The sequence below is a fragment of the Mustela nivalis genome, assembly GCF_964662115.1.
Source record: "Mustela nivalis genome assembly, chromosome: 6".
Classification (NCBI taxonomy): domain Eukaryota; kingdom Metazoa; phylum Chordata; class Mammalia; order Carnivora; family Mustelidae; genus Mustela; species Mustela nivalis.
Window position 1 is genome coordinate 18,126,208 of NC_139025.1, and position 22,574 is coordinate 18,148,781.

A 22,574-nucleotide genomic window follows, 5' to 3' on the forward strand; every position below is an offset into this window, starting at 1 on the left:
TAATGCTTGAAAACCAACCAAGTAAGCAAAATGCTTCTGGAAGGCGAGTGATCAATTCTGTCAAATGCGACTGGCAGACCAAACAAGGTACAGACTGAGTAAGGAACGTGAGATTTTGCAACACGGGTGTCATGGGTGATCCTAAGAATCAATTTAGCTGAAGTGGTAGGTGCAAAATCCTGACTGGAGTTGAGTTCAGTAAAGAACCGGAAGCAAGATCCTGGAAACACCTACGTCAAAGAATTTTACTCTAAAAGGAAGAAAGACCGGTGCCTGGCTGGCTCAGTCGTCAGGACATGGGACCCTTGATCTTGGGGTCGTGAGTTCAAGCCTCACTGGGCATACAGCTCACTTAAGCAAGTAAGTAAGCAAATAAATAAGTGTACGTGCGTTAGAAGGAACGAAACAGTAGATGGAGGAGAAAGGATCAAGAGAAAGTTTGTGGGGTTTTTTGTTTTTTGTTTTTTTTTTTTTTAAAGACTTTATTTATTTATTTGACAGAGAGAGAGAGAGATCATTAAGTAGGCAGAGAGGGAGGCAGAGAGAGAGGGGGGAAGCAGGCTCCCCGCTGAGCAGAGAACCCAATGCGGGGCTCGATCCCAGGACCTTGAGACCACGACCCACGACCCGAGCTGAAGGCAGAAGCTTAACCCACTGAGCCCCCCAGGCGCCCCAGAAAGTTTGCTTTTAAGATGGGAAAAATAACATGTCTATGCTACTGGGAACGATCTGGAAGAGGACAAACAGATGCAACGCTGATCCACTAGACTCCCAATGGCCAAAATGGAACGTGTAGTAAACAGCAGCCGAGCACTGGCCGGTCACCATGTGTTGTCTCTGACGAGCTCCATGGGATGGCCAGATTTAAGTAGAGCAGATATTTACTACCAAAGCTGTCATGGTATTTTCAAAATGCTTTCATGAGAAAAATATATAAAACCAAAATATAGCTTAAAATGTAACAAAACTTCAACAGGGTTTCTTCAACTGGGACCAAAGAATTGTGGAGGGCTTGTGGGTAGTCTTAAGAATCTAGGAATCCTATTTTTTTAAAGTTTATTTCTTCCTTCTGATAAAACACTTTAAATCAGTTTACCTGTTTAGCACCCTAACAGAACTCAATTAAACTTGGAACGACTTAGGATATTAGGGCACCAGATCTTTTTAAATTTTTGCATTCTCAGTGAGTAGTAGAAAACAGTTCCAAATTTTTAAATGCAAAGAGTAGCTCAAAAGATAGAAGGCTAAAGATTCAAAAGACCCCAAAAAAGCACAGGAGGGGGGCACCTTTCTAAAAAAAAAAAAGCTGCACTGGTGCTCTGAACAGAAAAGCCCAATGAGTGACAGGGACACATCTGCAAATCTATACATGTCACCAGTGCAAAAGAATGAAGTGGTTCTCGGTGACAAAACTCCTTAAAAAGGTTTACTTGGCATACAATTTTGTGCCAGTGAGAAGTCCATAGAGTAAGTAAAAATAGAAGACTGTCGTATATGATGGAATACGACCCAGCACTAAAAAGGAATGAACTACTGAAATCTAAAATAGTGTGGACGAACCTCAAAAAGACTCCTCTGAATGAAAGGGGCAGACACACAAGATCACACACTGTACGATCCCATTTTCAGGAAACATTTAGACATAGTTGCCTAGTGTAATGAGGGGGAGTAATGAGTTACTGCTGATGGGTATAGGATTTCCTTTTCAGATGATAAAAATGTCATAAAATTAGATTACGGTGCAGGCTACACACCTGTGAAAATACAGTTGACCCTTGAACATGGGTTTGAGCGGTGCAGGACCCCTACACACCGTTTTTTTGGTTTGTTTGTTTGTTTTTAAGATTTATTTACTTATTTATTTGACACAGAGAGAGAGATCACAAGTAGGCATAGAGGCAGGCAGAGAGAGAGGAGGAAGCAGGGTCCCTGCTGAGCAGAGAGCCTGATGTAGGGCTTGATTCCAGGACCCTGAGATCATGACCTGAGCCAAAGGCAAAGGCTTAACCCACTGAGCCACCCAGGTGCCCCCACACAGGTTTTTTCCAATAAATACAGTTAGTACAGTACTCAAAATGTATTTTCTCCTTATAATTTTCTTTTTTATTTTTTAAAGATTTTATTTATTTATTGGACAGACAGAGATCACAAGTAGGCAGAGAGTCAGGCAGAGAGAGAGGAGGAAGCAGCAGGCTCCCTGCTGAACAGAGAGCCCGATGTGGGGCTCGATCCCAGGACCCTGCGATCATGACCTGAGCCGAAGGCAGAGGCTTTAACCTACTGAGCCACCCAGGCGCCCCTCTCCTTATAATTTTCTTAATAACATTTTCTTTTCTCTAGCTTACTGTATTGTACAATACAGTATATAATAAATACAACTTACAAAATATGTGTTAACTGTTTATGTTATCAGCAAGGCTTTGGGTCAACAGCAGGCTATTAGTAGTTAAGTTTCAGAGGAGTCAAAAGTTACAAATTTCCAACAGCATGGGGGAAGGGTCAGCACCCCTAACCTCCACATTTCTCAAGATCAACTGTAATGCTAAAAACAACTAAATTATATACATTTTAAACAGGCGACCTTTATGGTATATAAATTATATCTCAATGGAGCTCTTAAAAAAAAGAGAGGACTGCCATCCACACAGATAGAACAATGGCAAGAAGAGCTCTTTGTAAATCCCCAGAAATAAAAAAGACAAGCCAAATAATAATCCACCAGCTTAATATGTCAAGTAACTGTACTACATTAATAGTTTTTCCAAACTGCCAGAATATTGTCAGTAGACTGCTTTCTAAAAGGAGGTCAAGAATAAAATCCTTCCAGGAATTCCTGTTAATATATTTCAATCAATTTCCCTCTTTTGTATCTTAAAAATTAAACATATCAGGGGGTAAATATATAATGTCCCTTCCCAATGTTCTGTCCCTCCGGTTTCTGAATATGTGGTCATGAACAAACTGTAGAGGCAAAATGTTAGGTTTAGTAAGCATGTGGTAATCACCTGCCACAATTTGCTTCTTAGACTAGGTATTTCCTACCTAGATACTAAAACATTTAAAATTCAACCTTTTGTTTTATCGAATCACACAGATTAGATTTGGAGTGCTAGTTTCACCTCACATAAAAAAGAAACAGACCAGAGACTGGGAAAAACAACATTCTAATCCAAAACAACACTAATAACAGAGATCAAATAGTAAAGAATTCAAAGAATTTTTTGTAATTTATATAGAACAAACGCAGGTTAACTCATCTTTATTTTTTAAATTTAAATTTTTTCTTTTGTTAACTTATGTATATATTTTTTTGAGATTTTATTTTTTTTTTATTCGAGAGAGAGAAAGTAAGAAAAAGCATGAGTTGGGGGAGGGGCAGAGGGAGGGGAAGAGAGAGAGAGAGAAGCAGACTCCCGGTGGAGCAAGGAGCCTGATACAGGGCTGAGGCTCCATCTCAGGACCCCAGGACCAAGATAAGGCAGCTGCTTAACCAACTGAATGACCCAGGAGCCCCTAACTTATCTTTAGAGTGGGACCATGGGACTTAGTTATACCCAAAGCAACATATGAAGAACCAGCATAGTTAGTTAAAATAGACTCTCTTTTACAACGGAATGAGGAAGAAAGTAAGGATGTAGTTATAAATACCATTCACTCAGTGAAATGAGGAAGTGGCAACATTATATTTGCATTTTATGATCCAACCAAGCACTTTCCCTAATCTCTTCTAGTGTAACACTTTAAAATTTGCATATCCCTCTCACTACATCTAATCCAGAATCAGAAAACAAACATGCTGTACCATAAGGCTGAATGAACTTCCTTACGTCCAAAAGCTGAATTTTTGTAAGAAAATGACGGAATTCAGCTGGTTTAACTGTTAATGTTATCTACTGTGAAAATCCCATTGAAATGAATTTGAATAAATTAGCATAGTCCTTCAAATTGCAAATGTCCCCCCCCACTGCCCCACATAGTTCCTCCTATTACTTCTTCCTCCAAGAATTATTTCCTGATTAACTCAATGCTACTCAGTTATTTTTTTGTTCTACATCTACATACAATTCAAACACTACTTATCTGTATAAGGCTTTACAAAGACCTGCTGGATTGGAAGAGTTTGTTTTCTCAACAAAATCAGAAACTACCAAAGAATGAAATCTATGTGTTCTAATACTTTAATACCAAGGTCAAGCATACACAGGCCACCATAATACTCAGGAGCCAATTCACCCTCTGGCACATGAGACAAGTTCCAAACATCAAGTACTCTTTCACAAAGTAATCTGGATGCAACTCCATTGTTTCATTCATTCTTCATCACACTTTGACAAAATACCAGCTGTGCAAACTCTCCTGTCATACCCCTGTTCAAAAACCACCCAGATTCCTCACTGCCTACCAAAGTTCGCTTGACATTCACAACCCAATCCCTCATACATCCACATTCCAGGTTCTCCCAAACATCCTTCATGCCTGTGCCTACTCCATTCCCTCAGCCAGGACCACTCTCCCCATCAGTCAGCACCCCTGACCTCCACCTTCGCATGTTACTTAGCAGATCTCTACAGGGTGCCCACAGTAGGAGAGGCCCCTGTAAAGGGTTTTTTTGAATATGGGAATAAAACTTTAGCTCCCATTCGTCACAACCACCAACAACTCAGTCTGATAGGAAGGTACCAGGCTGTAAATAAGTGACTGAAATACCGGACAAGCCCGTAAGTACATAACCCACAGCCAGCAGGCCCCACCTGAGCCACGTACAAAATCAACATACTGGCCAAGCACTCTAGCCCTAAAGTCTATCTGGGATGTACAGAGGCAGAAAAAAAGAAGAATCAAAAAATTTAAGAATGTGTTCTGGTTTTCAATGATCAAAACTAGTTTGGCCTACTGGACCAAACTCTGAATACAGGGCTTTGCTTGCATTAGGTATTCAAGAAATACCTTTTTCATGAAATGAATCTGTAGGCATTTCAGGGCAATGAGGAGGAGGACCAGCTCGTGGTGCTGAAGCTAGGAAGGGTGCAGAATGGCTGAAATGAGAGGAAAGAAAGCCTGGCTCCTGGGCTCTCCCAGGACCAGAATCTTCAATCCCCATACTGACTGGTTTTGATCCTTTCTTTCCCCATGTTTCTAGATGCTCCCTTGCCCTTCCCCACAGGACCACCACCCCTTCCCAGTATCTAATGGCTCCTATCTCAATGGTGACCTTGCTGCCACCATATCTACCTCTCTCTTCTAATACCCACAAAAATTGAGAGGTATGATGACCAAAAAAATCTAACTTCGGAAGCCCTTCTCTAATCTAGTATATTCTTTGGGCTAGAGGACAACCTCTCCATACTTCACATGCCAAGAACAAACAGTTTGTTTTTAGAAAAACCGGCATTTCACTCTAATTTTATTTATCTTTGAGAATAGGCAATACCTGTAGCCTGTGCAGAACTCTAGAGGTGTGAAGGAGTATATGGAGGAAAGCGAAGTGAGATCTTCCCCTGAGAGACAATCAATATCATCTCTATTTACAATTACTAAAACAAGATTGCCTTTTTTGTTTTTTTAACCGTGAACAGAGTAGCTCAGCCACATTCTGTTTTTAGGCTTGTTTGGGGAAAAGAGCTATCTGTGAGCCAAACACCTACGTATAATGTGTCTATGAGAAAACACATCATGAGTCCTCCAGAACTTCTTTGTCTTCTCAGAAGATTGGAGATACAACTTGGGATACAGCACAATACCATCAACATAAAGAACATGGCTTCTGGCATTTTACAGACCCATGTCTATGTACCAGCTCTGACACTAAGCAACTCAGGAAATGTTAAATTTTTAACTTGTGAATTTTAGCTTTCTCATTCAGCAAACAGGAATCAATTCTTGTGATCATTAAATTAGATCTGTTAAATGTGGAGTGCCTAGGTGGATCAGTCGGTTGAGCATCCAACTCTTGGTTTTCACTCATGTCAGGATCTCAGAGTCCAGGGTTGAGCCCAGCCCAGCAACCTGCTCAATGCCCTGCAGGGAGTCTGCTTGAGATTCTCTCCCTCTGCCCCTCCCCAACCAGCACGTACGCACGTGTACTCTCAAATAAATAAATCTTTAAAAAATAAAAAAAGAAATATGTCAAATGCTTTGATTTCTCCATGCCTTAACTTGGTTTTCCACTTTCTTTGTGAAATACTTTCATTTAACTGCATGTAGAATATTTTTATTTTAATGTGTATACAAATTTCTGTTTTGTTTTTTTTTTTTAAAGATTTTATTTATTTATTTGACAGAGAGAGAGAAAGCACACACACAAGCAGGGAGAGCAGCAGAGGGAGAGGGAGAAGCAGGCTCCTGCTGAGAGGGAGCCCAGAGTGGGGCTCAATCCCAGGACCCCAGGACCATGACTTGAGCAGATGGTAGAGGCTTAACCCACTGAGCCACCCAGGTGCCCCACATGTATCAAAATTTCTAAAGAAAAAAATGAGCGAGAATACTAGGATGTCTATAAAAGGTTTCCATACAAAGACTTTTAACAATTACCTGTTGTTCTTTTCTTTCTGTTGCATGATGACACTTTTCAATTCTCCAATGCCTCAAGAAATCTCGAAGATATCCAAAGAGAGTGAGTACACCATATCCCACATAAGTAAGCACAGCAACCAGCATTGGTGTTTCTTCAAAAGCTTCATTAAATGGTCTTTTGTAAAGTCCTCCATTTTGTGTAACATGATGGATCTAAAACAGAGATTAAAGACATTTATTTCGATCCCAAGAAAAAGATTACCACCTAAAATCTAATTCCTTACAGATGTGCATAACTTCAGAATTCTCTAATAGTCAAAAAATCCAGTAAGACCTAGCAGGGCATAATTTTTTTCAACAAAAATATTATATGTTATATATACTTTAGATAAACAGCAAAGAAAAAATAAAACAGAGAAGTAACTGCCTAAGAACAATGCTTAACACTCATTTCTATCATTATTTGATTTTTTAACTAGATCTTAAAATACTCTGGTTGGATCGTGTATAATTTCCTTTGTTCTAATAAAGCAGATAAAAAAATGAATCAACAAAGAAAAAGCCTATCCTGAAAAATAGCATTTTAGCTTACAAATGAAGTATTCAAAGTAAATCAGTCCCAAAGCAAACTAAAATATTTATGTTTTCCTGCTATACAGTCTTTTTTTCCCCCTGCTCAATAAGTCTTAAAGCCACCAGCTGTTGTATTCCAAATAAGGGCCAGCACTAGGCCCCTGTAAAAACCCACGGTTTATTAACAGCTTTTGTTGAGGTAATGCAAATAAAGTATGCACAAAAGAAAAATGCTTATATAAGAGTATCTAGTGCTGTACAGAAGTAGAAAGTGGAATGCAACACAAGGGGAAAAACAGTTAAGAACAATCAATAACTGGGGGATTTGGGGGCTCACTGGGTTAAGCCTCTGCCTTCCACTCAGGTCACAATCTCAGGGTCCTGGGATCCAGTTGAGTGTCGGGCTCCCTTCTCAATGGGGAGCCTGCTTCCCCCTCTCTCTCTGCCTGTCTCTTTGTCTCTACTTGTGATCTCTCTCCTCTCTCTCTCTCTCTGTCAAATAAATAAGTAGAATCTTAAAAAAAAAAAAAAAGTTTCTGTCCCCCTTCAGCTTGACCAAAGTATCCATTTCCACTTTAAGATTATCCCTGGTTTCATCCTTTGGGATACTTGAATTTTAATACAGATACCAAGCTCTTGCACTTTTGATCTCAGAGCTCAAAGCTTTTTACACTTTGGCCAATCTTAATGGAAATCTTTTATGGAAAAATCTCATCAGAGACGTCTGTGTGTTAACTTTAACCTTAAGTTTGAAATAGCCAACTGCAGTAAGGATGCTCATTCACTATTCAACAGGAACATATTTTCAACTGCACACTGTGCTAGAGTTACGAAAAACCCCTATTTTTATGAAAGAATAAAAGATTCTTTCTTGGCCTCTCAGGCAACTTGATCCAAGGATTAAATATATTTTAGAATATTATATCCCAATAATATTCTTTTGGGAAAGCTACCTGTATGCTGCAAGTTAGAACAGCTGGAAAAGAAACAGTTGTTCTAGACAAGGGAAAGGCCTTTCAGAAAGGCATGATACTTGGAATCTGATGGCACTGCTTCAGTTGCATGGCCTAAAGAACTTCGGAAAACCATATGTAAAACTGATATGCATCTTCATCAATCTCTTCCTCAAAGAGGTGGAAGTCTGTGTCAATGTTTACTACTTAAACTTTTATGCAGGAACAAGGTTGCAATGTATTTAGAACAGAATAGCTAGAAGCAAGCCAATAACTGAAGAGATTGTTTAAAAATTAATACAGCATATAAATAAGTTATTAAGCTGGACAAAGCAAATCAAAAATACTTAAGACACAACAAAAATAATATTCTTTTTTTTAAAGGCTTTATTTATTTATTTGATGGACAGAGATCACAAGTAGGCAGAGAGGCAGGCAGAGAAAGAGAGGGAAGCAGGCTCCCCGCTGAGCAGAGAGCCCAATGCAGGGCTGGATCCCAGGACCCTGGAGGTCATGACTTGAGCTGAAGGCAGAGGCTTTAACCCACTGAGTCACCCATGTGCCCCCCAAAATAATATTCTGATTATCTCTTTAAAAAACTGTATCTAGGAACACCTGGGTGGCTCAGGCAGTTAATCATCTACCTTCAGCTCAGGTCGTGATCCCAGAGTCCTGGGATCAAGTCCCCTGTCAGGCTCCTTGCTCAGGAGGGACCCTGCTTCTCCCTCTGCCTGCTGCTCCCCCTGCTTGTACTCTCTGACAAATAAATAAAATCTTAAAAGAAAAAAAAATATATAAAAGAACACTGTATTTAATACCAGGACCCAACTCTCCTTATCTCTGGAACTGTTTTCTCTCAATAGAACATACTAGTAAAAAGTAAGGCAATTTTCAGAGCTCCTAAGTCTCTAACAAATGTTTGACAGATTGTCTGTCAGGAATGCTGTGGGTGGATCTCTTTAAAAGATATCGCCTTGATCTGAGACACACCCAAACCAGCACCACCATGTACATTCATGCAGTTGGCTGGACTGTCTAGGAAGAAGGAAGTTAAATCATGAGTTTGCTTTTACATACTGTGATTCTATCACAGTGCTACTTTAAATTAACTGCATTTTAAGGAACTGAGATTCAGCTATTAAATAACTTTTAGAAAACAGTCAGTCAAAACACAGTTCACTCTGATCATTCAGGGTGAGAATGTACAGGCCAAGTGATATGCAAACCTCTGAAAGTTGACAGAATCTTAGAAATTAGAGAAAAAAATCACCTGCTCTTCAATTACTGATGCCAAATTTTATTTTTGACATGACTGAAATACAGTAGTATTACTACATCTGAAACTAATGATGTACTATACGCCGGCTAATTGAATTTAAATAAAAACAGGGGAAAAAAGGTAGTATTACCACCATCTTACACATGTATCATGTTCCATAAGGGAAAGCACCAGGCTTATTTTGCTCATTATGGCACATCACACTCAGGAGAGTATGTATTAAGTGCTAACAAACAGTAAGCACTCAGCAATGGTTCCTTTTAGTACTATCGGTATTAGAGAAAGTGGCACCTTACAGGAACTCAATAAGCATTTGTTGAATGAATGAAAATACACATTATGCTTTTTGCTCTTTCAACAGTAAGTACCAGAGGGCTTTAAACAAGTTACAGTAATTACACAATTCGTATTAGGACCTTTCCAGATCCCACATCTAATACCTTAGTCTCAACTACATTGCAGGTCAAATTCACACTGAACAAAACATGGGCTATAAACTCTTCCAGGGTATTTTATATTCTGGATTCACTAAGCAAGAGGGCTCTCAAGAGGCCTTTCATTCATTCTAACGAGAATTATACTGTCAACAAGACAATAAAAAAAAAAAATTAGCTTATTACTCCCTCCAGGGGTTTTAAAAAAAAGTTGCCAGTCTGCTCACATTAAACAGGTAAGAGTTTAACAATGCTAGTATTATTAATCAAGGGAGATTTAAGGACTCCAAAGACAACCAAGATGTGTTTGCTTGAAAAGTAACATATTTTTTTCAATAAAATGCAAAAGAAAAAAAGACCAAAGAAGAAATTGTTTTTCGGTCAAAATCATAAGCACATTATCATAAAATACATTACAAGAAGAGGAGAGGGGAAAAAAACCAAACAAACCAATAACCCATTTTGTTCACATGCCTGAAGGCCATCAATTATACTCATTAAACAGCTGAAAAAAGACTCTTAACCAAAGCAGTAATGGAAAGGTATAATCAAGATAAACCATAAACAATATACATGCACTAAAATCACCTGGAAAGAGACACACAAATTGGAGTGGGGAGTGTGATAGAGGCAGAACGCCTACTTCCTATTTAAAAACCTCTGAACCAATCTGATTTTTCATTTTAACAGAGTATACATTACTGAATTTTCATAAGAAATGTTTAAACTGAGGGCGCCCGGGTGGCTCAGTTGGTTCAACAACTGCCTTCAGCTCGGGTCATGGCTTCCAGCTCCATGGGGAGTCTGCTTCTCCCTCTGACCTTCTTCCCTCTAATGCTCTCTCTCTTTCTCTCAAATAAATAAATAGATCTTTTAAAAAAGTTATTTAAAAAATGTTTAAACAATTTTCTCACTGATTTTATTCACTTTTGGGCTAAAACAGAGTTAATAAAAGCAACATATGCCTCTCATGATAACCTTAGGTCTCTATCTACAGCCTCTCCAGAGAATTCTCATCTACCTGCTAGATCTCAAACAGACTGTAAACGTTGGTGAGTATGCACAAATCTCCATGTCAATTCCAAATTTTCCCCAGAACTCCAAATGTACATTTCCACCTGCCACCTGTAAGTTCCGCTTGGACATCCCAACTCAACAGTCTAAAGCTGAACTTCTCTCACCATCTTCACTCCTCCCTCAACTGAAATCAGATTATCCTCCTCTATCAGCCACCCGGCCGGCCGGTAGCATCACCACCCAGTCCACCCAGTCTCCCAAGTTTGGAGTCATCTTTAGCTCCACCTCATTTTCAGACTTCATTCTAGAACCAGTAATGAATTTTTGTGCCTTAGTTCAAGACCTTCTTGTGGGACACCAGGGAATTTCAAGGAGGCTGGAAATGTTCTACATCTGAAGAGAGGTACTGGAGACACTGTACACACATGGGTAAAAAGTCATGGAGCAGGATATATTTTACGCACTTACCTGAATGCATGTTATCCTCAGTTTAAAAAACAAACAAACAAACAAACAAAAAAACCCTCAGTGTCTCTTTCTTCGTTGAACCACTGCAATACCCTCCTTTTCTTGTCTGGTCTCCCTGCCACGGAGACCCTCTCCACATCCCAATTATCCTTCCAGTCACACCAAACTTCCTGCCAGAGTCTTCCCAACAAGAATCCTCCCCTAGATAAGGAGCGCAAATCTCCTAATGGTAATAAAGCAATAATAAATAATGTTCACTGTGAAAAGTCAAGAGGCAGTAAAATAAGCATTTTAAAATGCGGAAGTAAACACAGGAGATGAAAAAAAGAGAAGAGAGCAGGCAACTGTGGCATATTTCATAACAAGCTTTGTGGAACTCTCTGATGCTTGAAACCATGTGCTACAGGCTATTAGGAATTCTTAGATCCTACAGGACTGGACCACAGAGCCAGAAATTGTGCTATTTTCAAGACAAGAAAAGAATAATTCCAAAGACAGTTTAAAGATCATCAGGGTACCCTTCTCAGTTTCAAAGGTGGGGCAACCATCACTTCAGATAGAATCAATAGGTAAGTGCCTCGGAAAGGAAGCCTGAAGCATAGGGGGTAGAGGTGAGTGACCCCAATCCCAATGGGTCCAGAAGGCATAGAATCAAACCAAAGAGGATTATTCTTGGTCCTTAAGATCTCGTGGAATTTGCCTTACTAAATTTTGGACTTGGTTGGGACCCATCACCCCTTTCTTCCTTCTGATTTCTCTCTTTTGGAATGGGAATGTCGATCCTCTGCCTGTCCCACCACCGTATTTTTGAAGCACGTAACTTACATGCTTCAAGAGCTCACAGCTGGAGAGGAACTGTCTTAGGATAAGTTGTATTTCGCATTTCACTCATATCACATGATTTGGACTACGGACCTTAAAGCTGATGCTGGAATGAGTTAAGACTCTTGAGGTTGCTGGGACAGAACGAATGTATCTTGCAGGCAGGAATGTGATTTTAGAGGGATCACGGGCAGAACGTTACAAGCTGAATGTTTGTCTCCCCCTCTGCTACCTCATTCATATATTGAAGCTCCAGCGTGATGCCATTTCAAAATAGAGCCTTTGGGAGGTAATGAGGGTTACATTAGTTCATGAGGGTTAGCCTCATAATGTAATTAGTGCCCTTCTAAGGAAGGCAGAGATCTCCACTGAAGAACGGCCCCATGAACACACTATGAGAAAGCTATCTGCAGGTCAGGAAGAATGCCTCACCAAGAACTCAGTCTGCCAGCAACCTGATCTTGGATTTCCTGAACAGTGACAAACATCTGTTCTTTAAGCAACCTCATCTGTGGTATTTCGTTAGAGCAGCCCAAGCTGCCTAACACAAAGGTAAAGGGAGAAAATGTATACAGCCTACTCCCAACTGGTTCAGGAAAAAGTAATTGTGTGGTGTGGTATCGTGTGTGCACAGAGAGAGAACGATGGAGAATTTTCTGCCTGAACCATTTGAGGCAGGTGCAGTTATGATGTACGTTTATACATTAGTGTGTCTCTCTTAAAAACAAAGATATTCTCTTACATAACTACAGAACAATTTTCAAAATCAGGAAACCAATAGATACTAATTAATATCTAGTCTATAGACTTCACTTAAATTTTGCCAATGGTCCTAATAATGTCTTCGTAGAAAAAAAAAGTCCTAGATCATGTGTTACATTCTATCTCTCTAGTTTCAGAGAAACTAGAAAAAGGTAAGGTTTGATTAGACTGTACACTGATGTATAACGAATGATCCTAAGCAGAAGTTTCGAGAATCCCATGAAAGAACATAGGGTAACTATGTTATGATGCAAAAATGGGGAAATAAATAGTGGGAAACAAAAGCATGCACTTCTGATATGAACAAATAGATATATTCCTGCTGAATGTGACAACAGTATGACAGAACCCACCCACCTGGCAGATAGTTTGGAACATTAAAAAAAAAAATTAACATCCAATATGAACACCCGTTATTCTTTGGCAATCAAAGGACTGCCACCATGCCTTTTCTGCTAAACAAACCCCATTCACTTCCAGTAGTATGTTCTGTTGTTCCTTAAAATTAGTTCTGCTGAAATGGCCCTTCCTTGGAATTTTACTGAAATGTACTAGCCTCTCCCTACTGCATACCATACATGCTGAAGACAATAGTCTGGAACTTTGTACCAGGTACACGAGGATTCACACTCTGAACACATATTTCCAGAAGTGTCCTCAGTTTTCCACAGGCAACCTTTGAAATTAGGGAGTCCACATTTTTTCTTGCAATTGGGATGAATTCCCTACTTTTGGTCAGTAAGTATCTTCTGCGGATTGGCTGGAAGTGCTTCCAAAGCTCGCTGGGAAACAAACGTGTTTTGACATTATGTGATTTTCCTCTTTGAAAACTCAGAAACGGAGACAGCCACGTGTACACGCCCTGGCACGTTTTCAGCTCAGTGGCACCCCGTGCACTTGGGCAGCAAGGCTGTGCCCCGGAATCACCGCTCTCCCCTGCCACTACATCTCCTCTGGAGCACCTTCCGACCTCCAGATAAGCATCGTGGTGCAACAGGGGATGCCGCGGTCCGGAGATGGGAGTACCAGGGCAGCTCTGCCAGATTCTGCTCCTGGGTCCGAACATTCTTCCGCCTCTGACCTGTTCTGTAACTCCATGCCCTCCATGTAGTTCTGGAGTGGACAGCACCTGAGGGACTACATGGTTCACATCACTTTCGCTTCTCTGCGGATGGTCTCTGACTGGCATGGGGGTAAGCACCTATGCCAAAATGAACCTAACAACCCTCTCTCACGGGATTTAGATTTCAATAGGTTAAGAGAGTGAAGGGCACTAAACCTCCAACATCCTCAAGAAAAGGTCTGTAAACTCCTGCTACTGAAGTCCCGGGTGCTGTGCTATTTCCTGTCTGACTTTTCTGAATTATTCGTCAGTTCTACCCAACTACTCCCTCCTTTTGTTTATTTTTTGCATGCCTATCATTCTTGCAATAAATCACCTTTTGGTTTAGATAGGGTCAGTTTCTGTTGCTATCAACTGAAAAAAATTACATGGTATTGAAGGACAAAGGATTCTCATTGCTTGCTCTAACTAAACTGTTTCCAGGTTCCCATTAATACACATGAAGACAGACCAAAAAAAGAAAACAAAAAATCTGAACTAGTATTTTTTAAAAGGGCAACAGAAAACCACAGATCAAAATGCCAAAACACGTTTGTTATCCAGCGAGCTTTAGAAGCACTTTTCAGCCTACTCCACAGAAGATACTAATTGACCAGAAGTAGGAAATTTATCCTGACTACAAGAAAAAATGTGGACTCCCTACTTTTCAGAAGTTGCCTATGGAAAAAAGAGGACACTTCTGGAAATATATATTCAGAGTGTGGAAATTCAGACAATATCTGTCTGCTAACTTTGCCTAACTACAGAGAACATGCTCATAACCATTAAACAAGACTCTTTCATGGTTGAAAAATCATAAACCAAAGGGGATATGATAGATTATTTAGTACAAGAGCTTAAGAAAATTGACTGTTTAGGAAAAAACTCTCGTTAGAGCTTCTCCTCACACCATACATACTATGACAAAGACGGCTAACTGGCTCCCTATGGACATCCTCCCTATATCCCCTTTAGTAATAGAACGTCAGTTTTAGCTGGGTCCACGGACACCGGGCTTACAGTCTACATCTCCCGATCTCTCCGTCGGCTGCGTAGCCACGTGATGAAATTCTGGCCAAAGAGGAAATGAACAGAAGGGACAGGTACCAGAGCTGGATTACAGCCTGAAAACAGCAATTGCTCTCCTTCCACTTCTCTCTCCCGGTGGCTTGCAATGGAGATGGGTTGAGACTGAGATGTGAATAAAAACATCCTAAAAGATTACGGAACAACAAAGAGGATAAGATAGCTCATAATCTACCTACCAAGTGCGACCAGTCTACCTTCAGACTTTCTGGAGAGAAATCATCTCTAAACTGTGTGAACAACTTTATTTTTAGGTCATATTTACAGCAACAAAACCAAAAAAATAGAAAAATAAATGCTTCTAGGTTAAAATTAATAGGTAGAGGCAAGCCATCAATTTCACAGAACAACTAGATTACTTAAGACAAGAAATAGTTTTTAAAACTATTTAAACTATTAAACTGTAGGTCCATGCAAACCAAAGAGGGCAAGACACACTAAAATTCCAGAGAGGGAAGAACCTTTCCTTAGTGAGCTGAAATTGCTAGTCATTTTCTCTCCTGGTAGTATTTGCAGAATGTGAGCATGAATGATCATAACTGGGTTTGCCATAGGCAGAAATCTGCTAAGAAAAAGAAAAACCAGTGGAGCTTATGACAGCTCTATAGGATGATGTGACAGACTAAATTCTAGCACAGCCCCAGATGCAAGGCCAGTTTTCTGCACAGGACACTTACCAAGTGCTAGAGAAGCTGGAGAGCTGGACTAGACAGGTGACTTGAAATCAACCACAATCTTACAATGCTTAGCAGATCAAGTCATAGTAAAGGGAGGGGCCTGCAACAAACACACAGTGGGTCCCAGCCTCAGACATCCTTTCTACCAAGGAGCTCAAAATCAGCATAATCATCTCATTCTTTTCAACAAATATTTCATTTCTGTATGTCAAGGATTGTACTCTGTACTGGAAAATAAAAAGAGGAGATACTCTGGGGTGCATGGCTGACTATGTCAGTGGAGTGCATGAGTCTTGGTCTCGAGGTTGTGAGTTTGAGACCCACACTGGGTGTAGAGACTACTGAAAAATAAAATCTTTTTTTAAAAAAAGGAGATAAAAAGGCTCAGTTGAGTTAAGCCTCTGCCTTTTCAGCTCAGGTTATGATCTCAGAGTCCTGGGATCCAGCTCCACATGGGACTCTCTGCTCAGTGGGGAACCTGCTTCCCCCTCTCTCTCTGCCTGCTGCTCTGCCTACTTGTGATCTCTCTCTCTCTCTCTCTGTCAAATAAATCAATAAAATCTTAAAAAAAAAAGGAGATAAAAAAGTAAGAGATAATCCTAGTATTCACAAATTCTTCAGGTTGTTTTTTTTCCACCAAAGGATGCAAAGAACAGCATGGTTTTTGAGATAAAAAAGAATAAGGAAACTATCTGAAAGAATATTGTCAAAAGGGATTTACATTTAAATATGCAGGATAAAAAATACAAAGTGAAAAGCATTTCTTTTACAAGTGATTCTCACTCTTCCTCTTCACATGACTAAATGACAACACCAAAAACAGAAGATTAAGCAATCTGTCTAGTCATAAGAAAACTCAACTCAAAGTTGGGATTAGAATCCAAGTCTTTACATTTTCCACTTACTGCCATTTCTTAGTCATATTTCTGAGATTTTCTATGGATCCAGTTTTTCTTCAATGATTTCAGAAATACTACAACTTAGTCTGATCATTTTAAAATCATCATTAATATTAGACTTTCACTTTAAACTCACCCTTTGTGCTCCTTTTTGCTCTTCATATAGAATTAGCTAATTTTGCCGTCCATATGACTAGCTATACTTGGACTGAGGTAAGTAGTTATATGAGCTTCCTCTGTTAAGAAAATGTCTGTTTTTAGGAAATCAGAACACTAATTTTGCTGTCCTAGAAATAACCTGCTTCCTTTGCCTCCATATACAAGCCCAGCCTGTACAGGAGGTGATGAAGATACTGTCCTTTAGCAAGTACGGCAGCTTTCTGACAGGTAGCTCTTTTACAGTCCCATTGGTGATCGCAGACCAGGTTTCTCAGCCCAGCCTCACGGCATTTCAAATCAAGGTGAGAAAGGGAGAAATGGCAGAAAATCAGGCTGACAGGTTTCCCCTTCTCTAAGGGAAGCACTCAGCATCAACTCACAGCTTCGACCTCTCATAAGACAATGGGAATGGGAGTTACAGAAGTTGCACTACTGGCCACGCTGCTCCTTAGGAAGAACTAACAGAAAGGCGATAAAGTAGAGTGGGTCTGTGCCATTTCTGGACCACTGGACCATCACCAGCCTGTTCTTATTCCTCCTCACAAGCTGTCACCACTACCAGGACTGCTCAGTAAGCCCCTGCTGACTTGAACCACCTGCAAGCCCAAAACACTAACAACTGCGCTCTGGGGGTCTTTAATGGCACATGTATCACAACCTGTTTCTTGCGGATGTTTATGTGATTTGGGGAAAGTGTTTTTTTACCAGCCAGCAAGTACATATGAAATAGCATATTGTAACTAAAACAAATAGATAAAAATCTACGCAACACATAGTTTTATCAAAACTTAACAATTAGCTTATAGGCTTTGGATCTTATTTTTTCCCACTAAATAAAACATTCAAGTTATCATTGATTTCATTCTTTCACTTATTCCGCGGATACTTACTAAGCCTCTACAACGAGCTAAGCATGATCTGAGAGCTAGAATACAGTGCCATACACTCCAGTGGGAGAAGCAGACAATAAATAATCAAGCAGATATACCAATATATACCAATATTTATTGGTATTTATACAATGCAGATATACCAACAAAATACCCGGCAGTTTGTAAATTCTATAACAAGGGGGAAAAAAAAATCATGGCAAGAGGTGGCGAAGGATAACCTCTCCAAAAGAAGTAAGGGGTAGGCAAAATCTACACGGAGGTGGGAAGAAAACTAAGGAGAAGTTTTCCAGGCGGAGCTAACGTGAAGACACAAGCCCTGGGGCAGGTGCACTCCATGTGTTCGGGGAAGGGCAGAGGCCCACCTGGCTGGAGGGCAGTGACCTGGGAGGACATGTTCGAGAGCCAATGATACAGAGCCTTGTAAACCAGCAGAAACCGTCTTTTGTTGTCAGTGATAAGAAGCTCTCTGGAGAGCGTCATGCTTTGATTCATGTTAAAGCAGTTCCCCAATTCTTTTAAGAAGTTTGTCCTAGAGAAGTGCTATTTTAACCCTTTTCCCCCAAAAGTATAAAAGCTACCCTTAATTTGGTGTTTATCACCTTTTTAAAAATAAATATCTTTTGTTAAAGATTTTATTTATTTTTTAATTTATTTGACAGAGAGAGAGAGACCGTGAGAGAGGAACACAAGGAGCAGGAGAGGGAGAAGCTGGCTCCCTGTGGAGCAGGGAGCCGATGCAGGGCTCAAACCCAGGACTCTGGGATCATGACCTGAGCCGAAGGCAGACACTTAACGACTGAGCCACCCAGGCACTGCCAAAATAATACCTTTCTTACATAAATACATAGCCATAAACAATACAGTATTGCCCTGCATGTTTTTAATCCTTATATACATATCACACTGTATGTATCTTTCTGCAACTTTTGTTTAACAATATGTGTCTGAGATTTGCCCATGTGTATAATACAGATCTAGATTAATCTTTTCAGTGCTATATTCATTGTAACAATATGCCATACTGGTTTTTTTTTGTTTGTTGTGGGGGTGGGGAAGGGTGGATAAGTCATGCTCCTACTGATGAAAAGCTAGATTACTTCCAACTTTTTGTTCTTATGTTTTTACAGTAAACTTTCTTAAACACGTCTCCTTGTGCCATGAGCAGAATTTCTTCCGAAAACCATGTGACACAGGTTGAATTGATCCTCCCAAAAGTAATGTGTTGAAACCCTAAGCCCTAATACCTCACATATTACATGTACATAAGTTTGATATAAAAATGTTTCTGGGCGGCTCAGCAGGTTAAGCCTCTGCCTTCGACTCAGGTCATGGTCTCAGGGTCCAGGATCGAGCCCCACAACAGGCTCTCTGCTCAGCAGGAAACCTGCTTCTCCCTCTGTCTCTGCCTGCCTCTCTGCCTACTTGTGATTACTTTCTCTCTGTCGAATAAATAAATAAAATCTTAAAAAAAAAAAAAAAAAAAAAAGATGTTCTTTCTTAGTTTAAGCCGGAACAAAAATGTTTGAAAACCTCAGCTGCTGTATATACCCACAGACAAACTGCATAGGGTAGTCATTAGGAAAGTGTATTTCAACTTTTGTAGAAATTGCAAATTGTTCTCCAAGGCAATTGTACCAATTTGTGCTAAAAGCACCTGTATACAGTTCCCTTTGCAACATCAGATTGTCAACCTTTAATATGATCGTATCTTTACAGCTTTCAAAAGCTACAGATGAAAACAGTTACTTAACCATTTTAATTTATAGTAACTTGAACAAAGTGAGGATGGGCATATTCACGTATTTTCTAATCAAGTTCCTTCTTTCCTATGAACTGACAGTTCTTCTTTCGCCCATTTTTATCCTGGAGTGCAAGCTTGTTTCTCCCTAATTTATAAGGCTTTCTGATCCGGATACTAACCCTTTCTCAGTGATATGCTAAAAAAATGTCTCCTCCCAGGCCATGGCTTGTTTTTTCACTTTTGGTGTCCCTTTGTTTATGATGTCATATTTTATTGGAATAGATTTAAAATGTCATTAAATTCGTTCTTTCCAAGTGTACAGTTCAATGGTTTTTATTATATTCACACAGTAGTACAACCATCACCACAACTTAACTTTAAAACATTTTCATCACCCCAAAAATAAACTCCACCCCTGGCCCTGGCAAACTCCTAGTCAACTTTCTGTCTTTATGGATTTACCTATCCTAACATTTCATGCTAGGGGAATCATGCAATACAGAGCCTTTATGTCTGGCTTGTTACACTACACATAATGTTTCTTTCATCCATGTTGTGACATGTATCAGTTCTTTATTCCTTTTTATTGCTGAAGAATATTCCACTGTATAGTATAATCCACAGTATAATCCATTGATTATATTTTATCTGTTCATCAATTTATGGATATTTGGCTTGTTTCCACCTTTTGACTAGTAGGAATAATGTTCCTATGAGCATTCACGTACAAGTTTTTGTGTGTACATATGTCTCATTTTTCCAGGGAGTAGAAATGGTGAATCATATGGTAAGTTTATGTTTAACACTTTAGGAACTGTTTTCCAAAGTGGCTATACGATCCCACCAGCAATGTATAAGCGTTCCAATTTTTCCACATCCCCACCAACACTTGTTAATGGCTTTTTTTTTTTAAAGATTTTATTTATTTATTTGACATACAGAGATCACAAGTAGGCAGAGAGACAGAGAGAGAGAAAGAAGCAAGCTCCCTGATGAGCAGAGAGCCCTATGTGGGGCTCCATCCCAGGACCCTGGGATCATAACCTGAGCTGAAGGCAGAGGCTTTAACCCACTGAGCGACCCTGGCGCCCCTTGTTAATGGCTTTTTATCTTAACTATCCCAGTGTGTATGAAGTGGTATTTCACTATGGTTTTGATTTGCATTTCCCTAATTGACTGACACAGAGCATCTTTCCATGGGGTTATTAGCCATCTGTACATCTTCTTCAGAGAAACTATCTATTCAAATCCTTTGTCTGTTTGAAAATTGAGTTGTCTTCTTATTGTTGAGTTGTAAGTGTACATTAAATATTCTAGATAATAAGTCCCTTATCTACTATAGGATTTCAAATATTTTCTCCCATACTATGGATTATCTTTTCATTCTCTTGATGGTGTCCTTAGAAATACCAAATGTTAGAAATAACAAAAAATTACAAAGGTTCAGGAACTGCCCTCACTTAAAGATCAATTTGACCTACTCCTGGATTGGAAGAATAAATATTGTGAAAATGTCTATGCTACCTAAAGCAATCTACACATTTAATGCAATTCCTATCAAAGTACCATCCATCTTTTTCAAAGAAATGGAACAAATAATGCTAAAATTTATATGGAACCAGAAAAGACCTCGAATAGCCAAAGGGATATTGAAAAAGAAAGCCAACGTTGGTGGCATCACAATTCCGGACTTCAAGCTCTATTACAAAGCTGTCATCATCAAGACAGCATGGTACTGGCACAAAAACAGACACATAGATCAATGGAACAGAATAGAGAGCCCAGAAATAGACCCTCAAATCTATGATCAACTCATCTTCGACAAAGCAGGAAAGAATGTCCAATGGAAAAAAGACAGCCTCTTCAATAAATGGTGCTGGGAAAATTGGACAGCCACATGCAGAAAAATGAAATTGGACCATTTCCTTACACCACACACAAAAATAGACTCAAAATGGATGAAGGACCTCAATGTGCGAAAGGAATCCATCAAAATCCTTGAGGAGAACACAGGCAGCAACCTCTTCGACCTCTGCCGCAGCAACATCTTCCTAGGAACAACGCAAAAGGCAAGGGAAGCAAGGGAAAAAATGAACTATTGGGATTTCATCAAGATCAAAAGCTTTTGCACAGCAAAGGAAACAGTTAACAAAATCAAAAGACAACTGACAGAATGGGAGAAGATATTTGCAAACGACATATCAGATAAAGGACTAGTGTCCAGAATCTATAAAGAACTTAGCAAACTCAACACCCAAAGAACAAATAATCCAATCAAGAAATGGGCAGAGGACATGAACAGACATTTCTGCAAAGAAGACATCCAGATGGCCAACAGACACATGAAAAAGTGCTCCATATCACTCGGCATCAGGGAAATACAAATCAAAACCACAATGAGATATCACCTCACACCAGTCAGAATGGCTAAAATCAACAAGTCAGGAAATGACAGATGCTGGCGAGGATGCGGAGAAAGGGGAACCCTCCTACACTGTTGGTGGGAATGCAAGCTGGTGCAGCCACTCTGGAAAACAGCATGGAGGTTCCTCAAAATGTTGAAAATAGAACTGCCCTATGACCCAGCAATTGCACTATTGGGTATTTACCCTAAAGATACAAATGTAGTGATCCAAAGGGGCACGTGCACCCGAATGTTTATAGCAGCTATGTCCACAATAGCCAAACTATGGAAAGAACCTAGATGTCCATCAACAGATGAATGGATCAAGAAGATGTGGTATATATACACAATGGAATACTATGCAGCCATCAAAAGAAATGAAATCTTGCCATTTGCAACAACATGGATGGAACTAGAGCGTATCATGCTTAGCGAAATAAGTCAAGCAGAGAAAGACAACTATCATATGATCTCCCTGATATGAGGAAGTGGTGATGCAACATGGAGGCTTAAGTGGGTAGAAGAAGAATAAATGAAACAAGATGGGATTGGGAGGGAGACAAACCATAAGTGACTCTTAATCTCACAAAACAAACTGAGGGTTGCTGGGGGAGGGGGTTTGGGAGAGGGGGGTTGGATTATGGACATTGGGGAGGGTATGTGCTTTGGTGAGTGCTGTGAAGTGTGTAAACCTGGTGATTCACAGACCTGTACCCCTGGGGATAAAAATATATGTATATAAAAAATTAAAAATTAAAAAAAAAAAAGTGGATAAATACAAAAAAAAAAAAA

At 39.8% G+C, this 22,574-nt stretch overlaps 1 protein-coding gene across 1 annotated transcript in view; it reads right to left on the bottom strand.

Annotated features, from left to right (window-relative positions):
- Window positions 1-22,574, bottom strand: part of SPTLC2 (serine palmitoyltransferase long chain base subunit 2) — a 114,425-nt gene that overhangs the window by 78,879 nt on the left and 12,972 nt on the right. Inside the window, exon 2 of the mRNA XM_082733672.1 lies at window positions 6,532-6,726. Within this exon, the coding sequence (XP_082589798.1) occupies window positions 6,532-6,726 (195 nt within the window). The remainder of the gene's footprint in view (window positions 1-6,531; window positions 6,727-22,574) is intronic.